This window comes from Falco naumanni, chromosome 7 (assembly GCF_017639655.2).
Source record: "Falco naumanni isolate bFalNau1 chromosome 7, bFalNau1.pat, whole genome shotgun sequence".
Lineage (NCBI taxonomy): Eukaryota > Metazoa > Chordata > Aves > Falconiformes > Falconidae > Falco > Falco naumanni.
The window spans coordinates 20,209,969-20,236,006 of NC_054060.1; the positions used below are offsets into that span (position 1 = coordinate 20,209,969).

The 26,038-nt window shown below is 39.3% G+C and overlaps 1 protein-coding gene across 7 annotated transcripts in view; it reads left to right on the forward strand.

Moving 5' to 3' along the window:
• Window positions 1-22,252, forward strand: part of TJP1 (tight junction protein 1) — a 198,656-nt gene extending 176,404 nt beyond the window's left edge. For 3 of the 7 annotated variants that reach the window (XM_040600239.1, XM_040600232.1, XM_040600237.1), the window contains 15 exons: window positions 112-296; window positions 448-543; window positions 899-981; window positions 1,870-2,080; window positions 2,612-2,712; window positions 3,896-4,249; window positions 4,663-4,914; window positions 5,695-6,594; window positions 6,925-7,019; window positions 7,514-7,738; window positions 13,715-13,890; window positions 14,613-15,054; window positions 16,326-16,543; window positions 17,847-17,990; window positions 21,331-22,252. In XM_040600239.1, the coding sequence (XP_040456173.1) occupies window positions 112-296; window positions 448-543; window positions 899-981; window positions 1,870-2,080; window positions 2,612-2,712; window positions 3,896-4,249; window positions 4,663-4,914; window positions 5,695-6,594; window positions 6,925-7,019; window positions 7,514-7,738; window positions 13,715-13,890; window positions 14,613-15,054; window positions 16,326-16,543; window positions 17,847-17,990; window positions 21,331-21,425 (3,577 nt within the window). In that variant the 3' untranslated portion in view covers window positions 21,426-22,252. The remainder of the gene's footprint in view (window positions 1-111; window positions 297-447; window positions 544-898; window positions 982-1,869; window positions 2,081-2,611; window positions 2,713-3,895; window positions 4,250-4,662; window positions 4,915-5,694; window positions 6,595-6,924; window positions 7,020-7,513; window positions 7,739-13,714; window positions 13,891-14,612; window positions 15,055-16,325; window positions 16,544-17,846; window positions 17,991-21,330) is intronic. The other 4 variants (XM_040600234.1, XM_040600233.1, XM_040600236.1 and 1 more) reach the window with 4 other exon arrangements.
• Window positions 22,253-26,038: the final 3,786 nt, after the last annotated feature.

The window sequence follows — 26,038 nt, forward strand, 5'->3', positions numbered from 1 at the left end:
AGCTAGATTCAGCATGTGTAGTGTTTTTTGGATGTATAAGCTTGCTAGTCAAGCATTAACTTCAGAAGCTGAACTTCCTTGATAACTGGTTGGGATTTGTTGTCATCTTAGAGCTGAGCAACTAGCTAGCGTACAGTACACGCTTCCAAAGACGGCAGGAGGAGATCGAGCGGATTTTTGGAGATTCCGAGGTTTGCGTAGCTCAAAAAGAAATCTCCGAAAAAGCAGAGAAGATCTGTCTGCCCAACCTGTGCAGACAAAGTTTCCTGCCTATGAAAGAGTTGTTCTTCGGGAAGGTATGGCTTTATTCTTACTGTTGCAGGTTAACAGGTTTGTGTGGTTTGCTTTGTGTTAGCCTATGTATTTAAGAATATCTTGCATCTCTTTTAAGCAATCACTGTATTTTGACTTTCCCCCCCCCCCTCTTTTTTGCTCTTTCAATTCTAGCTGGATTTCTCAGACCTGTAACCATTTTTGGTCCAATAGCTGACGTTGCGCGAGAGAAACTTGCTAGAGAAGAACCAGATATCTTTCAAATTGCAAGTAAGTGTGACATTGGGTTTTTCTGCAGGTACGAAATAGTCAGCCTTTTTTGCTAGGTTATTTCTGCATTATTACTCTAGCTGTTAACATGTTTAACAAGATGTTGACAGTTTAAAGAAACAGACTAAATACAAGCTCTTTCACTGTTTGGTTGTTGGTAATTCTCCAAAGGTAAAAGTAATACTTTATTTATAGCCTTCTCAAATATCTTTTTAATTCATACCTTATTATCCTATTTCTAAGGGCTTTTGTAAAGATGTAGTGACTTTTATGGCCAAGTTTGTGGGTAGATTTTCATGTATTATTTTGAAGCAGGAGTGAAACTTACAGGTTTTTACTGTGTCCTCTTTACCAGAGAGCGAACCAAGAGATGCTGGCACTGACCAACGTAGTTCTGGCATTATTCGTCTTCACACTATAAAACAGATAATCGATAGAGTAAGTGTGTTATTGTTACCATGCTTTTAACATGAAGAGTAAAACTGGTATTACCAAGTAAAGTGTCAGGTGTCTTAAATGTAGAAGGATAACTAACTAGTGTGTTTGCTTTAAAAATGACTTTCTCATCTTTCTATTTGTTAATTAAAAAAAAAACCAAACCCAAGACACACGGTACCCCTTTCCTTCTCGATATTAATAACAGCAGCCTAGAAGTCATTCTAGGCTTTGTTCCAGATGGTGTTGTCCTCTCTCCATTAAGGCTATTTTAAGCGGTTTCCCCTTTTACTTAAAGCCATGGTGTGACATTACATCTAGAAGTTGTTACTTTATGGAGTTACATTTATGGAATTGTTAGTCTTCTGCCACTCCAATTTACAGACTAGTAACTTGACTAGGGGAAGGGGTCCTTCAGTCTCTCTTCCTTGCTATCTTTAAAACTTCTGATGTTAGCTCATGATATAAGGCTCTACTACTCATCTTTTTATTTCCTTAACTAAAAACAAACTGTAAGCCTTTCAGATGCCCAGGTAGGGGGGTGGGGAGCTATGCTAGAAGCACAGTGGGGATACTGCATGGTGTGTGCTTGAGAAGTCTCGCGCTGGATGAAAGCTGGCTAAGTCTTGTATTCAGAGTGAGTTAAATGTTAAAAAACTCGTGGTTATGCAGTCAGTCCTACAGTTCAAAATGTGTATGCTTATGTAGCCTGGTATTGGAACTGGTTTGTTTTCTTTTATTCAAATACAAAAAGCATTTAAATCAATACTTTGAAACAATGAACTCTGTAAAGATAATGTAAAATAAATTTGTGGAAGTTGTTTAAAAAAATAAATAAATCCAGTATATAAATGATTCACTTTATCACTTCTGTCCTTTTTATCACAACAGGACAAACATGCTTTATTAGATGTCACTCCTAATGCAGTGGACCGTCTGAATTATGCCCAGTGGTATCCTATTGTCGTGTTCCTAAATCCTGATTCTAAGCAAGGTGTAAAGACAATGAGAATGAGGTTGTGCCCAGAATCACGAAAAAGTGCCAGAAAGCTGTATGAAAGAGCTCACAAGCTACGCAAAAATAATCACCATCTCTTTACAAGTAAGTAATTGGAGATACTGGATTAATTTTCTGAGAGGGAGGTGAGGTGAGAATAATATCTTCCTCCAGACTTTTCTGCAAATGGGCCAAGTCAAGCGGTAGTTGTCTGCCTCGGGCTGCTCTGTTCAATAACTAGTAGTTCATTGATGTGTGCGTCGTTTGCACATGACTGCAATAGTCACATTAAGTGATCTGAAACATCAACAGGACATTTCTAATGGATCTGGTGGCTTTGCAGGATCAGCAGCTAAAATCAAACACTAGGATAAATGGGAAGATGATGTAATTTTGTTTTTTTTTAGTCTGAAGCCTCACTTTATTCCAAGCTACTGTTAACTCAGTATTTCGTACAGGATAAAATGTCCCAAATGACATCAGGCCTTAAGGTGGTTTTGAATACTAGTATTTACATTAATACGTAAATCTCGTCTTTTTAACCTCCCAGTTTATATTGCTTTTATTACTGGTGGTACAAATCCTTCTCAGAGTTCTGCAAAAATCATAAGTCAACCTAACCTGCTGTGCTTCTAGCTACCATTAACCTGAACTCAATGAATGAAGGATGGTATGGAGCTCTAAAGGAAGCAATTCAGCAACAACAGAACCAACTAGTGTGGGTTTCAGAAGGAAAGGTAAGAAATAGTATGTTTGGGGAGAAATTACAACTGTATTTACAAGAGGTTTTTTGTTCTTTCTTTCTTCACTAGTATTACAGATATGGGGAGATACTTGTGGAATGAAGTTTGTTTTCCTTTTTTTCTTTCTCATTTTAACTGTCATTTGAAGATCTAAAGCAATAATGCCTCATGGCTGTGTGAACTGCTCAGAACTGATCTGTCGCTCTGTTAGTGCAGTTACTTTGTGAATGATTGCTGTACGGTTGTCCTTGTGCATGTAGCAGTGTAGTATGTGAGAGCATTTGCCCGTTGCCACTGTGAACTGGAGGATCTGATGCTGCTTTTGGAGACTTGGTGGGGACTGGATGCTTTCTCGTGAAAGAACTGGGTGTTGTGCTGCATTGGTACTAGGGGCTTGCATTGCCTGATGGTGAATTATTTTTTTGTTAATATAAAAGCAAGTGGCATATTCATGTTCGTTGTGAGAACACAGATACAAAATCGCAAGTTAGTATTCTGTGTTCCCCGCTAAAACTCCACTTGCCTTCTCAAGCTGCATGTTACACTATGCACATCAGGTCCATCCTTTTGAAGAACTGCTATCAAGCAAAGTGCCAACTACAAGTAAGCAAATGATGAAATGGCTATTACTAAGTGTTTCTTAATTAGATAAATCTTAATTAGATCCTTTCTAGTAGGCTCCTTTCATCTCCTTATGTCTACCTTCAAGTTAATGATTCCAGTATCATAATGTCACTGGAAAGTGCAGCTTTGTGTCTTTCCACTCACTTCGATTTCTGTGGACACTATGCATTATCCCCTCCCTTACGCTGATGGTCATCGGACCCTGTAGTAAAATGATTCAAAGTGCTAGACTGCAGAAAAGGCTTTTAGTTGTAAGCTTAACTTCTTCAGCGATTGAAACCCAACTTCTTCAGCGATTGAAACCCAACTTCTTCCCCCTTGTGATGTTTGGAACTGTTGAATTGCTATACTGGTGCTGTGCTGCTGGATTTGGAATACAGCTTAACTTTTTTAACTCCCAGACTTTGTTGTGGTTCAGAACAAGATAGGTGCATTCCATTTGTTCAGTTCTTTAATTACTTGCAAAAAAATTTCCTAGCTTTACATTGCAAGAAAAAGAGCATTGTCTAAAAGGTGTTTCAATAAGAGTGTACTGTAATTTTGTTTGATACAGGCAGATGGTGCTACGAGCGATGACCTTGATTTGCATGATGACCGCCTTTCTTACCTCTCAGCTCCTGGTAGCGAATATTCTATGTACAGCACAGACAGCAGACACACATCGGATTATGAAGACACAGATACAGAAGGGGGTGCTTACACTGATCAAGAACTGGATGAAACTCTGAATGATGAGGTTGGGACTCCTCCTGAATCTGCTATTACACGTTCTTCTGAACCTGTTAGAGAGGATTCTTCTGGAATGCATCATGAAACTCAAACTTACCCTACTTATGCATCTCAAGCTCAGCCACAGCCTAATCTCAGAATAGATTCTTCAGGATTTAAAACAACTACTTCTCAGCCGGTAAGAAAGTAATTTTATACGCTGAGTGTTGTATGTTTACTGCAGGTTATACGTTCTCTTGAACAACAAATCGGTGTTTGTAATCTGCTTACCAGTATTGTAGGTGCATATAAGAATCTGTCAACAGCAACAATAATACGTTATAACGAATTGGAGAATCAGCTTGACCTACCTGTTTTACAGACTCATTCTGGCAGGAGGGGGATTGAAGTACCATTCTACTTTAAATGTTTTGCTTTCTTAATCTTGAACTTAATGAATTTTTGGAAGTGCTAGTGCATGATATTTTCAGTACGTTTCATTCTACGCCTAGCTGCGTGGATCAAAGCACATTGAACTTATTTTAATATAAAGCAAGAAGTCATACAGTGATTCAATAGCGGTATATTTAAAATATTTTAAACACTTCACAGAAAGCAGAAGCTTCACCTGCAGTCCCTTACCTTTCCCCGTCGCCTGAATCAAACCCTGCAACCTCATCAACCTCTGCAGTAAATGCTAATGTAAACCTAACTAATGTCAGACTGGAGGAGCCTACCGCTGCTCCTTACAACTCTTACCAACCACAGGCGGGCCCCTTAAGAACATCAAGTACTGAGGGAGCTCATATAGTCCTAAGAGATCAAGAGCCATCATCCTTATCGCCGCATATAGATCCAGCAAAGGTACCTGTGCCACATTGTTGCGCTGATTTCCTGCTATACATCAAGCTAGCACATGGTCTTTTTGTTTTGCCCTTGCTAGGAGAATTCCTTCTAATTTTTTTGCCTCTAAGAGATCATGCAGGTTGCAAAAAAACCCCAGTGCATCTGAATTGCTAAGCATCATCTAATGTTTTGTGTGCATGGCTTCAAGCTATATAATTTTCACTTCTCAAAAGATGAAATTTTTTAAAAAGGCTGCGTTCTGTGTTTTGATTTTACTTTGTGTGACACTTTTTTAGCTTGTCAGTGTTCTACTGTTTATTAATGAGGCCTTGAGAAAAATCTGTTACTTTGCTAAAATGACAGTAGATAATCTTTGTATGCTTTAAATTTTGCCAAATCCTTCATCATGAAGATTAATCCAGTTTGTTGGGTGACTATATACTTCCTCAGCGATGCTAGAACTAACTTAAGTATGTAAATCAATTTACTTCCACTCTGCCCACACCCTGCAAAAAAGTGTGTGTGCCTCCCCCCCAGCCCCCAAAGATAAAGGACTATTACCCTTGCCTTTCCCTTTTAATCTACTTACATGTTTCTGCTTAAAAATAGGGCTGGAGGGGATCTCTTGAGTCACCAAGTTCAGCTTCCTGTGATTGCAAACAACTGCATCAAACTGTTCTGCTTTTAAACAAAAATAAAGCCAATCTTTAAAACTTAAGACTTATTTATAATATTATATTTTAAATGCAGTGGGAGTTACTCTTCATTTTAACTGAGAAATATGCCTCTATTTAACAGGTATACCGAAAGGATCCATATATTAATGAAGAAGCGTCCAGACAAAGCTACATTTTAAAACAGCCAGCAATTAATCACCCAGTACAGAGACAGGAAAGAGACCCAAATCTGATCTATGAATCCCAGGCTCAGTATGCAGAAAAACAACCAAGTAGGGACTATGAACAGTCAACATACAGATATGACTCTACAAACTATGTAGATCAGTTTTCCCGTGGTTATGACCCTCGCCTACATTATGATGACCGCGTGCCTCCCTATGAGGAGCACTGGGCATATTACGACGAAAAACAGCCCTACAACCAAGCAAGAACAGCTTATGAAAACCAGCCTCCTAGGGATCTTGATTCCAGACAAAACATAGAAGAGAGCACAGAACGCAGCTATTACCCAGCACAACCTCGTTTTGAGGAACCCCCTCCAATGAGCTATGAAGGCAGACCTCGCTATGAGCATGCACCCAAAAACTTCAGCTTACCACAAGTGCGATACGAAGATCAGCATAGTGTTGGGTATGACACGCATGGGAGATACAAACAAGAAGCTCAGCCATACCAGTCAGCCATATCGCGATCTCCTGAACCGAAGCAGTACTTTGACCCGCATATAAGGGGCTATGAACAAGGTGGTCCTCAAGCATATAATACGAAAGCTGGACAGTATGAGCCTTCTCATAGCACTTCAGGTGTTTCCCTTCCTCCTCCCCCTTCATCACAAACCAAACCAGAAGTTTTGCCTTCTAACAGTAAACCACTGCCTACACCGCCATCTCTAGCAGAGGAAGAAGAAGATCCAGCCATGAAACCCCAGTCTGTGCGAAGTAGGGTTAAGATATTCGAAAGAAGAAGATCGCCATCTTTGGAAAAAATGAAGGACCCGAGTGATACATCAGCTGTCAAGGTAATTAATTTCAGTCTTACCTACTTTTTGCTAAGAGCTACATTGCAAGAAGTAAAATACTGACTTGGAAAGAAAGCTTTACTGCTTGTGGAATAGCATCTTAGCAACCTAAACGCAGTGTGTCTTTAAAGCAGAAACTGAAAATTTCTATGAAAACACTGAAGGGGAACTTGCCATGCTGAAAGCTTCTCCAGTTCATCTTTCAGTAGTATTTGATGCCAATTTTCCTTCTGGGGGAAGGGGAGGGCAGTCTTCATTTTCCTACTCAGAAAGTGGCGTATCTTTAGGAATGTTAGAATCTCAGAGAATATGCTGTGTTTTTCTTGACAGCCTCCAGAACTAGCACCTAAGCCTACACTCGCAACTGTGAGTGGTCCAAAACCAACTTCTCAAAGCCAATATGAACACGACAAAACAACTTACAGGTAGGTGCACAACTGATTAATTAAAACTGGTTTTCAATATGAGATCAGAATATTCAGAAGACACATCTTAGTGGTTCAAATTGGAAACTGCGGAGTGGAGAGCTGGAGTGTGTCAATAGTAAGATAGGGCATAAAGTCAAGTTCACATGGACATGATTGCTGGGAAGTGGGGAAGGACACAATATGTTGTTAGCATCATTTTTGAGGAAGAAACTCAGCCAATATCTCCAATTTTTTTTTTCCTGTTTGAGATAATTGGCAAGTAAAACAGAAGGGAAAAGGTAAGGTGAAAGGGGAATACAGATTTTCTTTCTTTATGCTGTGTCACAGCTGTCTACTTTCCATGCAGTATAGATTAAAAAGGCAAGGTGTGCAATTAAAAGAATGACTTTTCAGTTGTTTTATCACCAGCTTGGTTATAAAACAGACTTTTAATTCAGGCACTTGCATAGTTGACACAGTTAAAGAAAAAGCATGTTGTTGTTCTTTATTAGGGCCCCAGAACCACAGAGACCTCAAGTGAAGCCTCCTGAAGATATTGTGCGTTCAAATCATTATGATCCTGAGGAAGATGAAGAGTATTACCGAAAGCAGCTCTCATATTTTGATCGCAGGAGTTTTGAAAATAAGCCATCTGCACAGGTTCCTGCCAGCCATCATTCTGAGCCTACTAAGCCAATACATTCGCAGAGTCAGCTGAATTTCACTAGTTATTCTAAGTAAGTTTGGGGGATTTCTTTTTTTAATCTAAAAAAGGAGGGAGGCATAGAGGGCTACAACAGAAATTCTGCCTCTGTCAATGGAATTCAAGGGGTTCATGGTATCTAATTGAGATCAGTTTGTATTCATGAAGTCAGTGGCTCTGTCTCGATGTAGATTTAGTTTGAAAACAAATAACTGCCTAACTTTTTATTGTGGTAAATGGAATGAATCATATTTGGAGGTTCAAGGACCTTCAACATACTATTACTTTTGCTTACCAGTTACTAACAGACAATCAGAATCATCTAGGTTGGAAAAGGCGTTTAAGATTGAGTCCAACTGTTAACATTGCACTGCCAAGTCCAGCACTAAACCTGTGTCCCTGAGGCCACATCTGCATTTCTCACTTGCAACAGTTTGCTCTTGTCCTGCCGCTTGTCATCGGGGATACCTATACCCCCACCTGCCTACAGCCGCCTGTCAGGGAGTTGTAGAGAGCCATAAGGTCCCCCCTGAGCCCCCTCCTCCCCAGGCTAAACCCCCCCCAGCCGCCCCCCATCAGAGCTGTGCCCCAGCCCCTGCCCCAGCCCCCTGCCCGGCTCTGGACACGCTCCAGCCCCTCAGTGTCCCTTTGGAGCGAGGGGCCCAAAACCGGACACGATGTTTGAGGTGCAGCCTCACCAGTGCCGAGTTCAGGGGGACGATCCCTGCCCCGGCCCTGCTGGCCACACTACTTCAGGTACAAGCCAGGATGCTGGAGGCCGCCTTGGCCCCCTGGGCACACTGGGGGCTCACGTTCAGCCGTCAGCCCCCCAGGTCCTTTCCAGCTTCCCAGCCCCCTGCCCCAGCCCGCAGCTGCCTGGGGTCGCTGTGCCCCACGGGCAGGGCCCGGCAGTGGTGGAACCTCACACAACTGGCCTCGGCCCATGGGCCTGGCCTGCCCAGCCCCCCCAGCCCCCAGCTGGTCAGTGCTGCCCCCAGCTTGGTGTCATCTGTAAACCTACTGGGGGTGCATTCGATCCCCTTGTCCAGATCACTGATTATGTCCTACTTATTATTATAGACAGAACATAACAAAGTTATTTCCTTAGTCAAAACTAATACTGAGTGCTTAAACATCTTTCAAAGCAAAAGTTTAGTTTTTTTCCAGTTCTGCATGCATTTATTCTGCAGACGGGCTTGTACACGTTAGCCATGTTTGATATTAGGAAACGGAGCCTTTAGGGAATATTGCTGAGGTCAGAATTTAATCTGTTGATGGAAACATCTGTTTCCTGAATTGTTTAGCTTCCTTCATCTGGAACATTTTGATACTGAAATTGTGTGAAAGCTCATACACAGTTTTAGCTCAGGTAGAGAACTGGCTGTCTTGGGAGGCTACTTGGGCAAACTTTGTGAACACACTCCACAGTTACATAAATTTCCAAAATTTGTTTTGATTTGAACTCTTAACAATGTGTTTGTAGCTGTTACTTTGAAAAGCTATCTTGGCTTGCTGTGTGCAGGCTGAAAATTGGGCGTTTTGGAAGGCTTTGGTTGCATTCCTGCTTGAAATGTGGGCCATTCAGGGCAAGCTGGAAATCTGGCAACCTGGATGTGAGAGAGATCTTTAGAGTGAAATAATAAACTAGCTTGCTGAAGTTTTAAAGTGCGTATGCAAGCTGCCTTTCATGTCACTTGTTACACTGTGTTCCAGTGCTTGTCTTAAAGGATTTGAGCTAGGACTCAGGAATCCTGCTCTTACTTGTATAATACTGCCTGTCATCTCCAATGTCTTTCTCTGTGAACTGAGAATATTGGAATCTTTCCAAAAGCTAGATAGGTTTTAAATGGCTAACTTTTTTTTTTCTGATCAAGAAGTCTTCACGTGGAAACTATTTCTTTTTTTACTTTTTTTTTTCTTTATATATATATATGCTAAGGAAGGAAAGCATGTAGTAATTTGTAACCAGGTCCAATTCACAGTAAAGGATGGTTTTTATCCTTTCTTTTCACTTGCCCTGGGTCTTCTGATGGAAAGATGGGAGCCTATCTGTCCTGTTCTCTGGGCACCATCGGAAGAGACCTGAAGAAGTCTTGACTGGCCTCATCTAATGCATTGCAGTAGCTTTCAGAATTATGTTCCCACACATAAAAATAAAAAAAACAATGTTACTCATAGTCAGTTTTGATCTGTAGGCATGGACTGTGTTGCTGTTGTAAATGCAGTAATGCTTTCGTAGAAACATTGTGAGCTTTCATCAAGTAATTGTGAAGATTGTAAAATTCTTCAGATGGTGAGCTTTGTAAGCTTTTGTTGTGCGCTTGTTATCCTCTGCAGTGTTGTCACGCATGGTGGAAACCATGAGAATTACAACTATTGAATTCTTGCTGCAGAACAGCTATTAGTTGAGGGAGGTTGTTCCATAGTGCTACCTACCATTTCTGCCTGTCATGACACTTCCATTCCTTGGCTGCTCAGTTCTGGTTTTGTTTTGATTGTGAGTTGGTGTATAATTTCTGGGCTTGTACCCATGGGAAGGTGACATCGTACTGCCACAAAGGAGTAAGATAATACTGTTTGGAAAGCTGATAGTTTAATGTGTCGGGGGACAAAAATGTGTTGATCTCCATGAAAGAATGTAACCCTTAACAGGAAGGGACAGACATGGGAAAGAGAATTTACTCAGGGTGGTCCAGTGCAAATAGACAATGACTAAAATATTAATGGAAGTAAGTGGAAAGAGATAAACAAGAACACTACTCAGCTGGGCGGTACTGCCTCTAGAAGCATACTAGAGTGTCCTTGCATGGAAACACAAAACAATCGCTGTCTTGAGAAAGCATTCATGTTTAGGACTTTCCTTTTGCTAGCTTCCAGTTTGTACCCTGTTACTTGGTCATTATTCATCTTTTTTCTAGTGAATTTATATAGCAATTGCTATTCTGTGAATAAACTCTTCTAAAAATAAACGGCACTAAATTTGGATGATACAGGAACTGTTGATTATGCAATCTCTTGCTTCTGCATAATCCATGTTCTGGGTACAGAGGACAGATTTTAGTTATTCATAAGCAATAGCTACAACTTTTTCAGTTTAAAATATTAATGTCAGGCACTTAATTATGTAAAATTATTTGCAAATGAGTAAGTGTTGTCAAAGGATATATTTTTTTCATTATGAGTGTACAAATTTTTAGTTTTCCAATTTGTTGGGGTTTTATTTGCATCATCTAGGAAATTTTTGCCGTTACTAAAGCTGCTTTGTATGGCTAATGCTGTATCTGCATGTCACAGTTGTAACTGTAGAATAAGGGATGGATTCTCCTGATAAAAAAAGACTTGTAAATAGATGTGTTTCATTGGATCTAGTTGGAACAATTTTTGAGGCTACTGTCCCTGTGGCTGAGAGTAGTGGATTTGTTCCTCCTTGGTTCAAGATAGTTAGCTGCGTTGGCTTGACATGCTGCAGAATGTGGCAGCTTGTCTAAATTTTGCAGTGAGTAGGGTGAAGAGTGCTCTGGTGATCAGTTACAGCCTCGTCTGAGGTGGCTGTAAGGAACAGTGTCCCGTGTGAACTCCTGAAACTGCTCTAGCTGACCTCATAGGTGTCTGTCAGAGTTGGAGCTTTCTGAATGGGGAATGAGGAGCAGCAACGCTTGGTATGTTTTCTGTTGTACACTGAGGCTTACAACCTTTTGGCCACTGGTTCATTCGAGTGGTTTGTTTCTGCTTCATTTCAAACTAAGTAGCAGTTTTGTAACAAAAATGAAGCAGGGAAATGGTTTAGAAAACAGCACATCAGTCATTAGAAGAAGTTCATTTATACGCTCACAAGCCGTAGGAAAGCCTTCCGTGGTGGACCGCTCCTCACTGCATACAGGTTCTGAACGATGTGTCAGCCACAGTCTCAACTTGGGTCGGGACCCTGTGACAAAAGAACGTGCTTCATACTAAGCACAACTTTGTGCTGATTATGTTTGTGTTGTCACAGCTCTTCTGCTTCCTCCATCCAAATGTACTACCCTTCCCCATTTTTTTAGTTCCTCAAAAAGCTGGCAGTCCGCTCCAATTAGGTGTAGAGTGTGTGGTGGGCTTTTTTCTGTGGGCTTTTGGAGTGCTGCCCTCTCCTAGTTAATAACCCCCTCTGGGAAGGAAGCAGTGATTTTAGTTTTCTGAGAAAGCAGCTACTACCAACCTGGAATAAAGACAACAGTGAGTGGGCATGCAGTAATAACGTCTGTTGTTGGATGAATAGCTTTATGCAAATTCAGTGGGAATGGAAACTTATGCATGAGATCTAAAATGATTTTTGCAGTGCTGATTTTGGAGATACATTCATAAGGCGCTTTTTAGCTCACTGAGCGTCACCTTTGTGTGGTCATCAAGGAGACTTTCAGAAGTTGGTCAGCCCTCTTAGTTTCCTAACACACTCCTCTGAAGCAGTGAGACTGGTGCCTAAAGTTGTTGTCAGTTTCATTTTTATGAGTATACAGAAAGTGAAAGGATCAGGGAAAGCTGTTTTAATGTAAAATACATTTTCTCGCAACATACAAGCAAGAGAAGTGTTGAGAATCATCGGTATACTTACAGCTTTCTGTCTGTCTGATATTCATAAACACTTGTTCCAAGACATCCTCTTAGGAATTGTTGGACACGATCGGAAGCATTTTATGGTGTGGGCTCTGCTGCTGGGTGAGCTAATAGTGCTGTAGAACCATTTGCTGTGACTGTACCCTCCGTACATGATCTGCAATACAAAGCCATCGTCATTCTGTGTGTGTTAAAACTGAAGGATTTAATGCAAATTGGATCCTAAGTGAGAGATTATTAAAATATGGGATGTATATTTTGCTCGCTTTTTTCCATAAATTGAATGACTTTGTTTATACAGCTTTTAACAAATGGCTTAGTGTAATGTCATTCTTACTTCCAATATCTGTCAATTTGAGATCTTGACCACCTCCTAATTCACTGACAAAAATCTCCTATTAAATATAGTAGGTAATCATTGTACATATGCATATGGTAAAGGTCTGATCAGAAACGTCACTGTTATAAGTAGTGTCTCTGTGTTTCAACAACCTTGTCATATGAGAACTGCTAGGACTAACACAAAAAGTGTGAAGCCATAATATGCTCAAGATAGAATGACTACTTTCTTTCTTCTATTGCTGTTTGCTTTGCCATCACCTAGATTTCTTGGCTCTTACACTAGCTATGACTACTTGAAAAGGAACATCAAGTGGTAAGACTGTTGTTGATGTGAGGATGTTTTCAGGTGTCCTCTCACTGTTACATTTCATCACAGGCATTATGTGCACTTCAAATTTTAAACACACAAATTCTGAAAGTATAATATATTGCAGTCCAAAATTACTAGTATTTGAGAAATCATTTCTTTAAATAAACTTCTGGAGAAATATTTCTAGTGTAAGAAGAATGTTTTGAAAATAAGATTTTAAAATGATCTACACCATGCACATAAAGCTAGTGAAGCTTAAGCTGATTACGTTTCTAATTAAGATGGCATTGTTCAGATACTAGGTGTATTTAGAAAAGTTGTACTAGAATCCATTGTCCTTTGGCTAAATATGCTTTTCAAAAAAAACCCACCCCCCAAAAAAGAAGTGGATTTATATTTTTATTTTGAAGACCTGTTAAATTAGAGAATGCTTGTTTTATTGAAATTCCCCAAATTAAATTGAAAAACTTAAGTTCTTGTAGGCAATTATACAAATACACCTGAAATGTCATCTGCCTTTTGTTTGCCATGGTTTGTGTTACTAATATTCTAAAGATTCAATGTTGTCTTAATCTCTTGTGCTTATCAATAAATGTTTTTATACTTGAGACAGGATATTAAAGAAAATTGTATGTTAATGTTTATAGGAAGAGATGGAAATATCTCTCAGGTGATCATAGAAGAAAAGGATAGCAGTGAATGCAGGAGCTCAGGGCCTGAGGAGACTGAACAGTCAAATGTTTTGGGTTTTTTGTTTTATTTCAACAGGGGGAAAACAACCGATGCTGAATCAATGGATAGACCTGTTGGTGAAAAACGCTATGAGCCGATCCCTCAAGTTACAACTCCTCCTCCTGCTCCTTCAGTCCAGTATACACAACCCCAGTCCATCAATAGTCCTGTCCTGTCTCTCCCAGCACACCACAAGCCTGCACTTTCCGAAGGTGGGCAGCTGGGAAGCTAACCTGTCTGGTGTGGTGACCAGTACTGCTTGTCGGGTGCTTGTCTGGTTGCTTCAGCATGTCTGCGCTGGTGACTGTGCTGTTCTCTAACTGAAACTTGGAACAATTATTAGTGAAAATAGCTTTTTACTAGAGTGAAATTGAGTTTTGTGAAATGATTTGGTGCTCCTGTCTGAACCGGTAACTTCCAGGTGTTGATACATTGTCGCTGTAATTGTCTTTTCTATACTTCGTGGTCTTAGTATAAATGAAGTAAAATATTCAGTACTTAAAAAATGTACTTCTCTGTGCTTTGGACCGGAATTCTTTAGGCTTCTAAAACCAGAAAGAAAAGATGTTTTCACTTCCCCATTGAGAGGATTTCCCAGTCCAAATGAATTTTGCAGCTTGTGCAATTGCATGATAGTATTCCAATACTCATTTACTCTTTTAATTTTTTTCCTTGTCATGATATAAATCAGTCCAGCCTTTTTTATTGAAAGGCCATGCCATTGTGTCCAACATACCTGTTTAATGAAACATTAGATAAGGTGTCTGAACATACAAAATATGGTAGGAGGACAGATGATCCAAGGTTTGGCTTATACTCTGTATTTTACGTAGTAGATTAAGAATTGACTAAAATGCATTCTTATGCTGTAGTTGTATGACTAGAAATTTGCGATGGTCGCTGACAAGTTGTGATATTTTTATTTGCATTGCAGTTAACTCTGTGTCAGACCCTCCTCCACCTCAGAATAAGCCAGCAATTTTCAGATCCTCGAGAGAGGACACTGTGCAGTCCACGTTTTATCCTCAGAAAAGCTTCCCTGACAAAGGCCCCGTGAATGGAACTGAACAGATTCAGAAAACAGTCACTCCTTCTTACAACCGCTTTACAACGAAACCTTACACTAGTGCTGCAAGGCCCTTTGAGCGCAAGTTTGAAAGTCCTAAATTCAACCATAATCTCTTGCCAAATGAAGCTCAACATAAACCAGAGTTGCCATCAAAATCTCCAAATTCTCCTCAACCGATTTTGAAAGCACACAGCTCGTCGCAGCCTCCCGAGTTTGATAGTGGAATGGATACCTTTGCTGTACAGGTCGACAAGCCTAAATATCAACCAAATAATGTTAATGCTGTGCCTAAAGCCATTCCTGTAAGGTAAGCTGCTGCTTTTTTCTTTCAATTAGTACATCTATAGGAGTTCGTCTGTGAAACCTATGAAAAGTAGTTTTGTTTTGGGGTTTGAGTTTGGGGGTTTTGCTGTGCTTGCAATTTCTGCTGATGTTAAAAGTGATCCTGTGAGTCTAAATTTCTGCCAGAGGGCAACAAAGAGCAAGCATTTGGATAGATAACTTCGAGTATGTCCTAAATCCCTGTATCATCTTGCATCCTGTTACTAGAAAGTGGCTTTTCTCATATTAGAATTATAAATCTTCTTGTAGATAGTAATCATTTGTCCTCTCAGTTTGTTTCTAGAAGATGGAATTAATTTCTAAGGATAGCTGTTGCACCAAATTGTAATCATTCTGTGCGCTTAGAGGGACACTTCATGGTTACAGGTGCATAAAGGATATTTTTAAAATTGTAGATTTAAAAATTAAAATTGTAAAAAAGAAAGCACCTGTAGCAGATTCATTTTGGTTCTCTTTACTATGGACAACACAACAGCTTAAAAGCAGCTTGTGCTTGCCTAATATGCTTCAACTGTAAGAACTACATCAAGAGCAACAGGTAGTATTACAGTCTTAAGCTCTTCCCTGACTTATTAGAATCTTTTCACTAATATTTGCAGAACAGCGTTTCATTATTTTTTGATAGCAAAATAATAAGGCATGAACCAAGCTTGAAATCTTGCTTGATGGTTCAGTAGCTCAGAAATGTAATAGAATGAATCCTATTTGTTCTTAAGCACCCAAGAAACACTTTGATGCTGTATAGTTTTGTAAACTGCTAGGAATTTTGAAATTACTTTGAGGGAAATTCCTTAGAAATTGATCTGAAATCTCATACTAGCCATTTGATAATGTTGCTTATTTCTCTTTAGTTGTATCCTGGCAACCTGGAATAAAATGTGTGGGTTTGTGGTTTTTGAGGTGGGTTTTTGGGGTTGTTCTTTTGGGTTTTTATGGGCTTTATTTTCAGTGTATATCTGAATAGAAGGGCTTGGTGTGAGTTGCTCTAACTACTTTCTGAACATTTTCAGAGTTTGTGTGCTTCAGTGGGGGATTTTTGTGAAAATGTTTGCTCATGGTAGAACTTGAAGTATTTTCATCTTAGTTATCCTGCGCAATCAGGTGTGGGACACATTTTTAATATTTTCCTTAAATGAGTGCTAGCCTGTCTGCTCTGCTGAAATGTTAGAGGAAAGCATGCCACCGACTTTCAGGAAGATGTTGATAAAACTGCGAGGTGTTCTGTCTTATATTCAGCCCTTCAGCACTCGAGGATGAGGAGGAAGAAGACGGACACACTGTTGTGGCCACAGCAAGAGGTGTATTTAACAGCAATGGCGGTGTGTTGAGCTCCATAGAGACTGGAGTTAGTATTATTATACCACAAGGAGCCATCCCAGAGGGAATAGAGCAAGAAATATATTTCAAAGTTTGCAGAGACAACAGCATACTTCCACCTTTGGACAAAGAGAAAGGTAAGAGCTGGCACTGTACACTGTTCTGTTACTTAATACAATTCTTTTCTAACAACAGCAAAATAGAAGATGAAAATACTTAAATATGCTTCAATATATAATGTATATTTCTGTATGAAGAAATATCTCCCAAGAAGTGTAAGGGAAGCAATATCTTGCTTATTTTGAAAGTTTTAAGCAGGTTGAAGGCTGAATTACAACTTGAGAATATTTGATTTGTAGACTTAAAGAGATTTAAAATTTACCTAGTGCACTAAAAAAAGGTTCTAAGTTCTTTTTTTCTTTTTTTTAGTGAATCTTTGAAATCGAAATTTTACATTCCCTCACAAAGTGCAGGGATTTATTCTAGGTACTCTTACTAGGAATATTTCTTTATCTCAGTTAGGACCAAAAGAATTGCAAGGCATGTGATTTAAACCAGTTGAAATATTTGGAATTTACTTCAATACCTGAAAATACTCAGCATTTTAATACTTTTCAATTTCTTTAAAGGAATCAGGAATATACTTTTATGTATATAAAAGTTAGATTGTTTTTTAAACTGTGAAGCTGACTGCCTTATTAATAAGGGTTTAGTTTATCTTAGTGGAGCAGTTTTTTCATAGTAGGTCTGTCTTTGATAACACTAGTCCAGCGTACATGCATTTTTTTGACCTGTTAGATTCTGAATTTCCTCAAGTCAAGAAATTAAAAGGGGTGGTTAATGTTGTCAGTTTTTGGTTAAAGCATTACTGGCAATTTGCAGTTACTTTGAATAGGTTTAAACCAAATATAGCATGTTTCCTCAACTGAATAATATTATGTTAACATTTGGAGTTTTAAACTGAAAATAGACCTATGTTATCTTTTGACTGTTAAGATAAGAGTCAGGCTCTTTAGCTGCTAAAAAGCTTTATTCAGCCCAGTGTGCCATAAATCCATAGAAGCAGAACATTGCAGCTGTAGTGCAAAAAGAAGCATGAATAAGGCTGCTTGCAGATTTGGGGATTTCTTTCTTTTGATGCACCTGCTTAGAAATTAGTGGCAAAAGAAAAAATATAAATCCCAATATGATTTAGTCATCAGACTTGTTTTATCCTTGTTCATTTTGAGATTGTGATATTTTCCATCAAAAAGTCACTTGAGCGCTTTGAAAGAGATTGAGAAACAATATTGCTATGTGCTATTCTTTACTGACAGATCAAAACGTTCATATTTTTCTCTAAAAATAAGTTGCACAAGTAACTCTGCGATGTAATTATGTAATACTTTTTACTGACTCTTCTTGAAATAGGTTCAACATTTTTCTTTCTTTTTACCACAGGTGAAACCCTTCTTAGCCCCTTGGTAATGTGTGGGCCCCATGGACTGAAATTCCTGAAGCCAGTGGAGCTGCGCCTGCCACATTGTGCGTCTATGACCCCTGATGGTTGGTCTTTTGCTCTAAAATCCTCCGACTCCTCGTCGGGTATGCTGTCCTCCCTCTGTCCTTTTGGGGCTTTTGGGTGCTATCGTATAATTTAAGTTAACTTGGCTAAAGACGATGCTGTGTAATATAAAGAACTCAATCATTGTATTTGTGTCAAACTCTCCCATTTCACTTTCATTACAGATGTCTTTCTTACATTTACTCATGGTGCAAATTCATAGATAAAACCATGATAGCAGAAAAAGAGTAATATCTCTAGTCTATTAAATATTATCGTATTTTTCTATTCTGTCTTCTTTCTTGAGGACTGCTACAGCTGAATACACTTGAAATGATAGTCGCACTAAAATTGAGAGGAAATGATTATGTACCTCTGATTGGCCTTTGTAACATAACTGGTGTTTGTCTGTTGCTTAATTAACCATATAGGACTCTGGCAAATCTTAACAATCTGCATGCTCATAAATCATGATTTAATGCTTGTTAACTGTTTCCATGTGTGCAAGTTGATGCTAACAATTGGGTCACTTAAACTATAGTGTTCAGTAAAAGCATTTACAATTCACTCTAACGTAGCTGGATTTTCCACAAAACTTTTCTTGCTTGCTTCTGCCTATTTCTCCTCTACTGCCTTTTACCCAGAAGTTTCTGGTTGATAGTAAAAGTTGCAACTAGGTTGCAATTTTATTTACCTGTTCATTTTTACCTCACTGTGGCTTTCTGGGATGAGAGGGAGAATGTATTGGCTGGAATTGTCAGTGAGGAGCCTAATTGAGAATTCTGGGCAAGTTTCAAGCAATTTCATGAAATGGCTGTGAGGTTGCAGAGATAAGGAATGTTTGCACATCTGGGGAAAAAGTCCGAAGGTTTTATTCAGCTGCCTTCAAAATTTACGATGGAAGGTTCAAACCATTAATGTGTACGTACGATCTAAGTAACGACTGAACGATGTACTTCTGTATCCAGCATTTAAGCCACCATGTATGCATATCTTCCATCACTTATGTATCTATCACTGTCAACACCAAAGCACCGATGCTTTGAAAGATTAAAGCATCAATCCCCTTGATGGGGATTCAGTAACCTAGAAGTATTAATGGCAATAATTTTTAGTTGTTTTTTTATAGACCGTTATGTGCATGTCTTGCATGCATCTATTTAACAATGTGTGTATACATGGCCGTGTTAAAACATGGACTCATAAATTATAGGGTCCCAAAAGATACGACAACTATGTACAAAAATGACACAACACTTCCTTTGTAACTAATAGCACCTGTTCATGAACTTACTTGAAGTGAAGGGAGAGGACTCAAATGATCTAAACAATCACTGAGGTTACTGAGACACTTTTCTCCCTTTCCAAAGTGGGATGTGTGTGTGCGCGCATGTGTGGGTGAGAGCCAGAGCGTGTATATTTAAACCCTAACACTTTCTGTACTGTAAATATAACACCACATTCTGTTAATCTGAAATGGGATGTATATCATAACATTGCTCTTTTGAGACAAACTTTAAATTAGGCAATTCTGTCTTATGATATGTAAGTAGACCATACTGTGTCTTAAATAAATAATTGTTTTCTCTCTTTCTAAATTAGTTGGTTATGGGACTCTGATTTTTGAGGTGGCTTTATATTAACAGTTTACACAATTCTGGGTTTTTTCTCTCTTTGGTCGTCTGCTCTACCTCATCTTTCCTCAATGTATCCATGTTCTGTCCTAAAAGCGACATTCATTTGCACTTACTAACATCCTTTCTGCCACATTTAAACTTCATATATTGATATTTTACTGTTAAACCACTTCAAAAGCTTGAATGATTCTGGTGTTAAAACTGACTGGGGAAGAAAGTTGTCTTTTATGGCCACATCTAGTAGAATGCGTTAGTAAAAAAAATACTGCAGGATCTCTTTTCTTTTTTTCTTTCCTTCCCTCCCCCTCCCCCCCCCCCCCCCCCACCCCCAGCAGTTGTATGTAAGTACGGGGAAAACATCCTCAGCAGCGAGAGGTTGCAGTGGCTACAGTCTAATCCTTACTCTATGTATTTAGGAGGAAAGGTTGGAAAAAAAGTCTGCCATTCTCATGTGCAAGACCACAACCTGGTTGCCCTGCAGTCCTAGTCCTGTTTCACCCTTCTCCTGACATATTTGATCATGTGCGTTTTGAACGGAATTCCCTGCATCTATAAAATTAAAAATTATCCAGCATTATTGAGCTTTTTGACTGAAAAAAGTAGTCTCAGCTGGTTGCAGTAAACTTGTTCACATTCTCTAACTACACACAGGCCACTTCTCCTCTTTGTCCTTACATCAGATGTGCATCGTGCATCACTCAGTGCATTGTGTACTTCATTTTGTTTTCATGAGTTCAAGAAAATTACGTGGAATTTACATCAGTCTCATTTAATACAGAGGTCTTGGGTGTTTGCAGTCCGTGTGACTGGGTTCTCGTAAGTTACTGCCCAGATCTCAAGGCAGATCTGTTTTGGGCGAGCTATTTAATGTCACTTATCTGGAAGGCTTTAAGAGAACTTCAGTGCCTTTTTCTCTGTTCCACCATAGTGGGGGGGGGGGGTGGGTGATTCTTTTTGTGTAGTGGCAGCACTGCGTAGTGGTGTTAGGTGGGTAAGGGAGGAGTGTTTCCTCCAGCTGGAAGAGACAATTGACCTTGCAGATGGAATGTAACTCTTGCCTGGTGAAGATGGCAGCTGATGACTTTCCCTTGTAACAGAACGTTACACAGGACCTTTGACCATGAGTAGATAAGATCTGTTGTGAAGATTTTTAAGTATGTGCCAGTTAACTAGAATTCCTTTTAGAGCGTCAGTGTTTCAGGCTTTTAAATGACTATACTGGATGTAGCTGCAAGGTGACTATGGTCCTGTCTACAATAATTTTCATAATAGAAAATGAAACTGCCAATCTGTCATAGCATTTAGTTACAACATAACTTCTGGTTTGGCTCATCTGTGTTGAGAACTGTTCCAAGGAGCTTCAAATGCATCCTACCCAGATTAGCTTTTAAAGTACCTTTGGTTTTTTCTGGCAATTCAGAAAGAGCCAGTGAATACCTGATTCACTATTGACCTTCTCAGATGGGCAGCACTGTGTTGGTGCTGTAGAGTAGAATGACTTAATATTTAACAGTTCCTGAGTGCCACAGCATCTATTTTGAATAACTGATCTACATTAGGTGAAAATAAAGAGTTAATTTTTTATTAACATAAAACTGCAGGGTTGTTTTTTTTTAAAAAAAAACCCAAACAAACAGGTATTGATTCAGAACTTAAAAGCTCCTGTCCAAAAGCTTGGTTGTTTCAAGATGTGCTCTGTTTGACGGCGGATACTAAACACCAGCATTGTGTTTTCCTCCCACAGGTGACCCCAAAACCTGGCAGAACAAGTCTCTTCCCGGGGATCCAAACTATCTTGTTGGAGCAAACTGTGTCTCAGTCCTAATTGACCACTTCTAAATATTAAGTTAGCTGACTGAGTAAATAATGTGAAACTGAGATGGACCTTACATATAAACTGAACCACTCTATCAAGTATTAACTGTTCTATAAGTGATAATGGATCTTAGTGTTTAAGCATCTTGCTTTAACTAACAACGGTTTAGCAAGTACACTCTTTGAACCATGGTCACAGTACATGCCACAAGCAGGGAGTGTACAGTGGGAACAAGGTGGGGGTTTTGCAGGTTCTGTATGCTTTGGTTTGGTTGTTCTTTTGTGGTTTTTTCTTTTGCTGCTTTTTTTTTTTATAAGGACACTACTAGTATTTTATTGTTTAAAATCTGAAAGTACCAATGGAATTACATTCAGAGGAACTGAATTTGGTTCATATTCCACTGGCGAAAACACAGAATTTGGCCTGTGTTTTTACAGCTGTGTGTTTGTAACTCACAAGACTACATTTTGGTCTCTGGTTTTTAATGACTTTTGGTGTAAGTGTCCAATGAAATGGCAGTCAACTTGGGGTAGCACAGTTTAGATGTTTTCCTCTGCTGAGAGGCTAATGCAAACACATCTACTGACTGTATATGGAAACACTGTCACGAGAGCGGGGGGAGGGGAAAAAGCATGTGGGATGACTATGGTTCAGTTGCCTCTGTGGATTTGTAAATTAACCACATTATTACAGACCTATTAACCAGCAGGGATGCCTTACCCTCATGTTTTTAATAGTCTTAGCTCTCATAGTTCTCTGTATTAAGTTTGTATGGCTTTTGTGCTTACCTAGATAATATATCATGAGAGACTGGGGAAAGAAGAAGAAAAAAAAACAAAACACACACACACACACAAAAACAAAACAAAACAAAAAAAACCCCAACAAAACACAACACCTTGTGAGTTTGGTTTAGAGAATGGGTATTGTTTGTGTTCATCAGCCAGAAGAGAACCAGAAGAAAATGATGGTATGTTTTCTGCTATGCATTTGAAAATTTATAGATGTTATAGACTGCTTGTATATAATGCGTGCATACCACTTTTGTTCTTGGTTTGTAAATTAACTTTTATAAGCTTTACCTTTTTATATATATAAATATATATAAAAACAAACAAAGTTTCTTAAGGATATCTTTGTATTCTCATACCTTTTGAGCCTTGAACTTTGACATCTGCAGCAATAAAGCAGCATTTCTACAATATACAAACAAGGACATTTTTTTAAAATGCACAAAGTTGTTACCTTTTAAAGCGCTGCATTTAAAGAATATAACTCGGAATTCTCTACTTTGATTAAATTCTTGAGAAGTATCCCTACTGTAATTTGTCATAAGGATGCTGTACTATGTGCCCTGAAATGTATTTTTTTACTAATAGACAATTTATTACGGCACAATGGCACTACTACTGTTTAGATAATATACCACTGCATTCTGTTAATGAGTTATTAGCTATTCAGGTGTGGCTGATTTTTTTTCTCTGCAGTTATTAAAATTACACGTTTCTAAATATACAGAATAAAACTGTTTTTAAAATAATAAAGGAGATTGTAGTACCTTATTGTTTCTGAAATGCATTTATGGGAACGTGACAAAACCAATTCTGATTTTTTTTTTTTTCAATGTCAAGTAGGCAGGTGGATTCTGCCGTATGTTCATACATGAAGCAGAGCTCTTGTGGAGTCAGTTGGAGTTGTCTGCAGCAGGGCTTCTGAAAGTATTAACTCCAGCGTGGATCCATCAGAAGTACTCAATACAAGTAGGAGTGGTAGACTTACCTCTGAAATCATTATGTTGGTGCTACTTACACCTGCTCTTCCAAACGCTTTGGTAGTGTACTAGCATGGAGATTTACAGATAGTCCAGTTACACAGTTGTAAGGGTATTCCTACAGAATTCCGTTATCGGGGCTGTTTGTAGTACTCGGTGGCTAACTAGTAAGCCACTGTTATTCTGTAAGAGAAAATAAATGCTAGAAGTTGTGTTTAAATAATGCTGGGACATGGTGCGTAACCCTGATGTTTCCTTTCTGTACTTGTACTGACCAGTTAGTTTTGTTTCTCCCCTAGAAGATGTATTTGTTTACTATCGCTACTACTCCTCAAGGCTTAACTCTTTAAGAGCAGACAGGAAATCTGAATGGCAGAAAAACCTGTTCATGTCAGGATGGCATTTTGCATTTGTCTTAGTGATCGTATATTGGTGGTATTTTTTTGAATCGGCAGAAAGGAAAGTTTCAAAAAGCATCTTGGGGAAAATTCTAATGCTAAAATTTTCGAAGTGTTCTGTTTTTTTACTTATGTTAGTAAGCAGTATGTGCAACACTACAAAAGGAGTCAGTCTGTTGGACTTGAGGAACAGAACCCCAAAGTTATACCATGTGGATTATTTGCAGCGGTGTCATTTGTGTCTTGGCCATCCAGAGGCTAGCATGCCATAAGGTGTAGCTGTCCTGAGTTGCCCTTACTATAGCGATCCAGACAATATCTTTCTGTTCTTCTCTTAAAGAGTGTAGGGCCATGTCTTTTTGTCAAAATGGAAAAAAAAAAAAAGTGGCTACTATTGCTTTGCTGTCATTATGAGAAAGTTGATGCTCTTCAAAACGTGGCAATTCTCTACTGCCAAGCAGCCTGTCAATGGGGTTATTTTTTGCTACCTGTAGGAATGTTTATCGAAGTGGCTGATTCAAACCACATGCATGTTTTCCTCATTAAACCCCAATGGTTTTGGGTTAAAACATGGACATTAAGAATAACTGTGCTAAAATAACACATTTTCTTACTTTAAAAAAGCAGTGGTTTTGAAATCTTTATCCTAGCAAGAGATTACTTAGCTTACATATTTTATATAGGCTAGGCTCTGCAGGAGGCAAGTTCACATGCAATATTTTAATTTGCTGTAGTTCTCTAATCACTATTTAACATGAACTTCAAAAACTGCATCTCCCTCTTCTTCCTATTTGTCTCAGCGATGTACTGGCTAGCTTTAGCCCTGCAAATTGAACAGGAGTTTTAATAATGTAAATCTCAAGTTTTGTGCGCGTTTCTAAACAAGTGGCTTCAGTGGTGGAAACAGATACTCAATGGATACAGAATTGCTGTTGATCTCTCTGACGTAGTTTCTTGGTAGAAAATTTGTATTATTTTTTCAAGAGAAGTAGTAATGACTGTTTGACTACACGTACACAAATATGGTTGTAGAAGTACTTTCCTGTTCCTGCCAGCCTGGGTTAGGTGAAGAAGATCATCAGGGTTTAGGGTCTGGTTGAAGAATCTCTGCTGTGGTGTCACCTGGACCAGATGACAGAAATCAAAGGCATACAGGTTCGGAGAATAAAAGATGTTAAGCATGTCTGAGAAATGTTTTCTTGGTATCCAAGTCACATGTGAGGAAAGCAGTCGTAGAAGCCTCACGGAGGGCCGGCGGTATTCTGTTACGTTTGGGGTTCTTCTGCAGCTAGCCCTGTCCATTGGCAAGATCGTATGAGTGGGTAAAATTATTTTTCATTATATCCAAACAAACTGTGCATTGTGGCCCTGTGAGGAACCATCTGAGAATAAATACACTTAATCTTAGTGGAAGTGTATGAAGCTGCGTGTGCACACACATGTAGACATGATTGTTGTTGATTAGATTTTTCTATTAGCTTGAATTGAATGCTGTGGACTACTTGGCTCTGTGCTTGACAGCTGTCATTCTGGTGACACTGAAATAATTACACTGTCACTGAACTTGGCTTGAAACCCAGTTTGACAGACATCAAAGGATGTTTTCATGGGAAGCAATGGTGCTGTCCTAGTTACCTTAATTAAACTTGAAACTCTTACAGATTGCTCCAAATGGCTGCGAAAGGGACTTCAAGTAGTAACAGTTCTTAACTGTGTAAGATGCAGAGAACAGGGTCACAACAGAACCTCCTCTGTACCTACAAGTGCAAACGTCCTATCTTACTGCAGGAGTAATAAAGGAGAACAAAAGTGAAGAAAGAGAAACAGTTGTGCATGCTGCTGTGCGACTTGTCACCGTGTGAACTTGGGAAGAGAGCAGAAAGCACCATTTGTGCTTAGAGTGACAAGAACAGATCTGAGGCTAACTTCTGGCACTTGTGAATTTGCTAATGCTCGTTCTGCCATGGCTCTGATCTTGTGATGATGTCTATGAAGTTTCCCGTTGAAGTTTATTATGCAACGCTAACTGCCTATCGCTCCTCACCTCCGGCACCGAGAAAGAGACAGTAGAAGAGTGGAGATGAACATAAGATGTCCAACTGTCCCCTTGGCCCACAGGGGCTGCCAGTAAGGCAGGTTTGGTGTCTGTCACTGTTGCTGACAAGGGAGTAACTATGGTTGAGTTAACGCGATTGGAACCTTGCCAGATCATCCATTCTGTGTGTCTTGTGAAAGTGGTAAAGGATCTTACACTTCTACATGAGGAAATTAGGTGCTGTGCTTGTGGTCAGGGATCTCTAGTGGATTTTGTGTCTGCTCATCTTGGGGTTTTTGGTGGGGGAATTTTTGGTGTGTTGTGTCTTGCTCTCTGTGAACTTCACCAGGAGTACTTCACAGCCTCCAATAGCGTCACGCGGATTTGGATTATAAATCCCAAGTGTTTGATACCACTACTGACCACTATCAA